This window comes from Dromaius novaehollandiae, chromosome 3 (assembly GCF_036370855.1).
Source record: "Dromaius novaehollandiae isolate bDroNov1 chromosome 3, bDroNov1.hap1, whole genome shotgun sequence".
NCBI classification, from domain to species: Eukaryota; Metazoa; Chordata; class Aves; order Casuariiformes; family Dromaiidae; genus Dromaius; species Dromaius novaehollandiae.
In genome coordinates, this window is record NC_088100.1 from 35,248,338 (window position 1) to 35,254,337 (window position 6,000).

The 6,000-nt window shown below is 60.3% G+C and overlaps 1 protein-coding gene across 4 annotated transcripts in view; it reads right to left on the reverse strand.

Moving 5' to 3' along the window:
* The window catches only part of COL12A1 (collagen type XII alpha 1 chain), a 106,015-nt gene extending 101,459 nt beyond the window's left edge, over positions 1 to 4,556 (reverse strand). For 2 of the 4 annotated variants that reach the window (XM_026102269.2, XM_026102271.2), the window contains exons 1-2: positions 4,216 to 4,556; positions 1,598 to 1,705 (exon numbers count right to left, since the gene is read on the reverse strand). In XM_026102269.2, coding sequence (XP_025958054.2) covers positions 1,598 to 1,670 — 73 coding nt within the window. In that variant the 5' untranslated portion in view covers positions 1,671 to 1,705; positions 4,216 to 4,556. Of the gene's footprint in view, positions 1 to 1,597; positions 1,706 to 4,086; positions 4,174 to 4,215 lie in introns of all 4 variants that reach the window. The other 2 variants (XM_064508680.1, XM_064508679.1) reach the window with 2 other exon arrangements.
* Between the last annotated feature and the right edge of the window lie 1,444 nt (positions 4,557 to 6,000).

Here is a 6,000-nt window from a genome sequence, read left to right on the forward strand (position 1 = left end):
TCCATAAATGTAAACAGTGGAGCAGGACAACAGCAACACGACTAGCTCTGAATGAGACCCTTCCTAAAAGGGGGAAGAATGCACAAATACACTCACCCTCCTCTTCCCTCAAAACCATGTATTTTTTCAGCTTTCTCTGGAGCAGTGGTCCTGCATTTCAAATGCAATTCTGAAATGACTTTAAATCACCTTTCTGGCTTTTCAGCCAACAACAACATAGCGTGAGAGGGGAGGCAGCAGGCTGATTCTCTCCTAGGGTGACCAGATGTTGTACTACTAGTAAAAAGTCATCGTTTCCAGAAAGCCAATCTCCTTTAAGCCTGCGTGCCCCAAGCAAGCACTGCTGCTGTGGGAGGAAATACCCCAGAGGAGTTTCTGAGATGCTGCGCTTTTAGCAGCCATGAGCCAAGGCTACCATGTCCAGATACAGAGAGGAATCCAGCGGGCCATCATCAGACAACTCGCTTCCATCCAATATGGAAAGAGAAGGAAGGGAAATGCTGAATTATCAGAACCTGGCTGCTGCTTTTACCAAAAAGTCTGGGAGAGTTCAAACCCGGAGGTTTGATTAAGCCTAATATGGAGTCATGCCACAAAGGTCATATATAGTCATTGCAGAGCAGGCCATGAAGATGGGCCTCATATCATTTTTTTTCTTTCCCCTGGCACACACTGATAACAAAAATACTATTACTACTGCTACCACAGCCATTCAGCCCACACATGAGAAGATAAACACAGTTACCCTCATACTTGCTGTCAATCCACCAGGGAGGCAAACGCTCAGGGGCCAGGTCATTTTGAAGCGCATGGAGGCAGGCGCCAAACCCGTCTGCCACTGTCCGACCCCGCAGCTCTCCCCCGCAGCGGGAGGCAGGACGCTGCCGGGGACCTGCACCTGCGGCAAGGCCGGGCCGGGGCCCCGCAAGAAGAAGAAGAAGAAAAGGCCTCTCTGTGGAAGACGGCGCCACACGCGTGCCAGAGCCCAGCGGGTCCCGGCGGCCCCATCTCCCCGGGGCTCACAGGGCGCCCGGCGCGCGGAGGCCCCCAAGGCCGCCCCCACCCAGGCCCCGGGAGCGACGCCTCCCCTCAGGGCCGGCCCAAACAAACCACACAGGCGCAGAGAGCCGGACTCTGTGGGAGCATTTTATTGTAAAACTGTGCGTTGTTTTGCGTGTGCGTGGGTGCGGTTTTGTGGTGTGGGGTTTTTTGTTGTTTTTTGGTCTCCAAAAACGTTTTTGCGGCCTTACAGTGCCACTCGCAGCCAGCAGGGTGCGCGGCGGGGCCGCGGGGCGGGAGGCGGCGGCGGCAGCGCGCTGCTGCGCGGGCGCGGGCGCTGCGCGGGGGCGGGCGGGGGCGCGCAGCGCGTCTCCTGCCTGCGGGGGCGGTGTGGACAGCACACCAGAGAGACAGAGAGAGGAGCGGCGCTTTGCCTGGCTAGCTGGAAGACACAGAGCACAGGAGAGCTGGGCAAGGAAGGAAAGGCGTTTCTCTGAAGGAGAGAAGGAAAGTGCAGTATTACACGCAAAAAAGGGAGAGGGAAGGCGGGCGGGAGGGAGGCTCGTCACCCAACGCGAGGGGCAGGGGCAGAGGTTACCTTCAGCCTCTACGCGGGAGAGGAGGGCGGCCGCGCACAGGGCAGCCAGCGCCGCGCACAGCTCCGTCTTCATCTCTGCGCTGCCGGGTTACAGCGACATGAATGAATCTGCAGCCACAGGGGGGGGAATAAAAATAAAAAAAAAAGGAAAGAGAAAGGAGGAAGAAGGAGACAAGACGCACGGATTAGAGGTCGGCGTGGGTGTATTCATGACACACAAAAACGGGGAGCTGTGGACGCCGCTTTGTTCCCTCCCCCCTCCCCGCACCCACCCACGGGACCAGGTTGGAACCTTTCGACTTGAACGCCGTCCAAAACGGTGACAGCTCGCCGTGACTAACCGGAGAGCCCAGCCGCGCAATTAACGCGCCTTTTGTCCCCGGCGCGGCCGCGGCCCCGGGCGCCCGCTCCCTGCGCGGCTGCAGCGCCGAGCGCCGCCGCGGCTCAGCCGGGGGTCGCAGCCGCCCCCGAGCCACCAAATGGCTCTTTCAGCTGGGCATTTCGTTCGGCTCCTTTTTCATAACTGTTGAAGCACTTAGTTAACTGCGTTTTACTGGTCTCAAGGCAGTTCGGAAACTGCAGTAAAACTTGGGTTGCTTTTTTTTTTTTTTTTTTTGAGGGGTTCTGTCTACGAATGTGCAATTCTTCATTTCTTGAAGGTCTGAAATAGATTTTGCAGAAACGTGTGTAACACACAGCTGAAACCTGAAGCGTCTGCCTAGCCACGATGTTTCAACATCTGATAATTCATTTACACATTCTGAGAGAAAATGCTTTTAAAATACACCATAAAAAGTAGGCAGGAGAATGAGTCCCTCGATCACTGCAGGTTGCCTAGCAAAATAGGTGGGAATCAGGCCGATTGAGTGGCTCCTGATTGCAAGCAGCAATACCTCTATAACGCCATATGCTCAAAGTCACAACAAAATACTCCAGTAAAAGTTCCATACGAATTTTTGTCTAAGAGCTAATATGTACGGCTTTCATTACGTATGCATAAGTGCGGTTTTTTCATCTCGGTAAGTAGGAGAGGAGTGATTTGTTTGAATACAGTAATAAATACATCATATATCATAATTAGGCTGGAGGAAAGAGAATTCCACAAGCAATTGAGCAACAGATTTCATCGGGAAGGTGCCAAAAGCAAAACAAACGGAGAAAAATGCATAAATCACTGGCCCGTGGAAACAGCTGAAAAGGAATTATTTTCCTGCCATCTACGGATCTAAACAGCAAGGCACATTTAGCGGGGAGACGCTATCGAGATCCAAGAATACCCTTCCCAGCTACTGGGAAGCTCACAGGCTGCATACAGCTGCCAGAGCCCGCTGCCTTACAGTGAGCAAAATGACCAAGATCCCGCAGAAAAACTGAGCTATGGTTTCCATTCAGTGATACCTCCCGCAGGTAAAAAGAAGTGCGATATTGACCGTAATGGGCCCCCGCCTCTCGCATGAGAAGGACCGAAATTAATATCAAACGGCCCTTGAGAGCGCCGCAGTGCTTTCGCTGCTGCGCGGGGGAGCGGCGAGCCCTGGGCACGCTCACTCGAAAGCTCTCCGCAGCGAGCTCGCCCAGCTTTCAAACTCAGTGTTTGAAAGGACTTTTGTCCCGGAAACGTTGTGTGGGCTTGGAGTGCCATCTTTTGATCCTTCTGAAGAGCATCAGAGATGAACCATCGCGCAAAGGCATCTAGAACTTCGTTCTTTGCTACTGCTGCAAGGGTGCCCGGCCTGATACACATTTTTTTTTCTTTTCCGAAATAAAACTTCTCAGCCAAAGCATGCGTTTGACCGCCTAGCCAACACTTCGTTTTCTTCCCTCAAACTTGGGCGTTTGAAAGAGTGCCTGGAGGTGGCGGGGGAACCGTCCGCTCCTGGCGGCACTGGGACAAAAGCAGACTTTGTAGCAGGACTAAAGGTGTTACCTTTAATCTTAAATGATAACTATATTAAAAAAGGTGCTTTCGCCAATACCAGTCCAATCTCACACTAATTCCAACCACGAAAATTACCCAACGCAATTCCAAACCGCGCAGCGAGCGACATTCACCACTTTCAAGAAGAGAAAAAACTTAAACGAAAAAAAAATAATTGAAAGAAAAACCCACTAGCTGTCAGAGCCATAAAAACTCGAACCGGCAGAAAGACCTTACGGGGAGCTGCGCGTACCCGGGGGCGGGGAAGGGAGCGCTGTCCCCCGCAGGCGCAGCCTTAGCACCCCTCGCCGGCGCCGGCGCTGCGCCCCCGCCGCGGCCGCGTCTTGCGCGGGCGGGACGCGGCTCTGCGCGGGCACCTGCCAGCGCCGTGCCCGACGGCGGCGGGTGGCCGGCAGGGACACCCACACCCCCACACCTACACCTACAGCCGCACACGCCTCCGCCCGTGTCAGCCCTCGGCCCAGCGCTACCGACCGCGCCCCGGCGCGCAGGGCGGGCGAGGGGCGCAGCGCGGAGCAGGCGCGGGCGCCGCCGCCGGGCTCGCACAGACCTTGGGGGCGGCGGCCGGGTGCCGGGGCCGGTGGCGGGGCAGCTCCTGCGGCGGCGGCTCCAGCAGCGGCAGCAGCGGCCGTGGGACCTGGATGGAGGGAGGAGGAGAAAGGATGAAGCTCCGGGGCACCTTGTGGAGGCGGCGGCGAGTGGCAGCGGCGGCGAGGGAGGCGCGGAAGCAGCGGCAGGAGCTGGGCGCGGAGCAGGCGCCTGGGTCGCTGTAGCTCCCAACGCGAGGGTCCGCCCGGGAAGACTTGCCTTCTCCGAGTGGGAAGAGCCTCGTCTCAATCTGCTACTTAATAGAGGGCTGTTCCCAGCTCTCAATTTACCCTCGTAAGCGGTTACGAAACTGCAGGGAAGGTGGACTGCTGCCACCGGATGATATATGCGCTCCTCTGCTCCAGCAGGGAAGGGGATCCACTTCTGGAAACTGGCGCATACCTCGGCGCATTCCTGCGGCATGAGGCGGGCAGGGGCCCGGCCGCCGTGCCAGCGACCGCCCCGCCGCAGCGGCAGCCCCGCCGGGGACCGGGGGGGGGGGGGGGGTCACGGGGAAACGGGCTCGCCCCTGCGCTGCGCCCGGGGGCGGCGGCGGTGCTGGCGGGGCCCGAGCGAGGGAAGCACCGGGAAAGCCCCCGCGGGAGCCCCGGTGCCACCGGGGGCAGTCCGTGGGCAGCGCGGCTGCAGGAGGCCCCCCCCGCCGAAAAGCACCCACTAAATAATTGCATACAGTAATTTGAATGCAATTCCATTTCGTTTCGCCCTAACCCGCTCCAGCCCCCACGCGTGAAATCAGTCTCCCCCTTCGCCGCAGCGGTGTTTTCCCTCGAGCATCCCGCCGCCGGGGCGGGATGCTGCAGGCGCCGGCGCGCTGGAGGCGGCAGGGAAGGTGCGCGGCTCCCCCCAGAGCCGCTCTGCCTCCGGGTGCCTCCCGAAGAGCCACCGCGCCCCCCGAAACCAGCAGCCGGGTTTCCCTGCGGGAGCCCCGGGGAGCCCGGCGGAGGCGCCTGGCGCCTCCCGGCTGCCGCAGCGGGGCGAGACGGCGGGACCCGGCGGCCGGAGGCGGCAGCTCCCCCGGGCAGGGGCTGCAGGGGATCCGCGCCCGCCGGGGCGGCTGCCGCCGGGGCTCGTCCTGCGTTTGCAGCGTGGCGGGGACGAGGGGTTGCTCCCGCGCCCGTCGGGAAGGGCAAACACGGGTTCATTACACGAATGTCGCTTGCAAGAGGCTCCCCCAGGACCTCCCCGGGTTGAAACACGGGATTTCGCGGTCCCAGCTGAGCACGCTGCTCCCCCTCCGCAGAGCAGCACTGCAAAGCGGAGACGTGCAAACGAGCACCGAGTGCTCACGGGGAGGGGGAAAAACGAAAAAATAAGCCCCGTGGGTATGTGGCGTCCGCGTTCGCGCCCGCCTCCTGCGCTCGCCCCCCTCCTGCAGCGCCGCAGCGCGCCCGGGCCACCGGGGCCGCGCTGCGCGGGGACGGCCGCGCCGTCCGGGGCTGCGCGGCGGCGCCATCCGCGGGGCGGCGGCTCCCCCTGGCGGCTCCGCGCGGGCGCAGGCAGGTGCGCAGCGCGGCCTGCCCCCCGCGGAGCCTGCGCGGGGCGCGGGTGGGCCGCGGGCGCGCTGCTGGGCAAAAGGATGAAAGGGATAAATAGATGAGCAAATAAATAAGTAAAAAGAGCGGAGGAAAGGCGCAGGCCGACGCTTCCCCCGCGGTGCGCTCGGAAGAGGGCTGCACCGCTTTGGGGGTGTGTTGACCTCACGCGCAGCCCTGAATTCCCGAGCGATGGGGCCATGTCCAGCCGGGTGGACGTGCCCACTGCCGGAGGCCGATAACGCCCGGGGACAGCTCCTGAGCCGTCTCTGCGGACCAGGGGCACGCCGACGCGAGGCCTTCTGCCTCCTGAGCCGAATCCT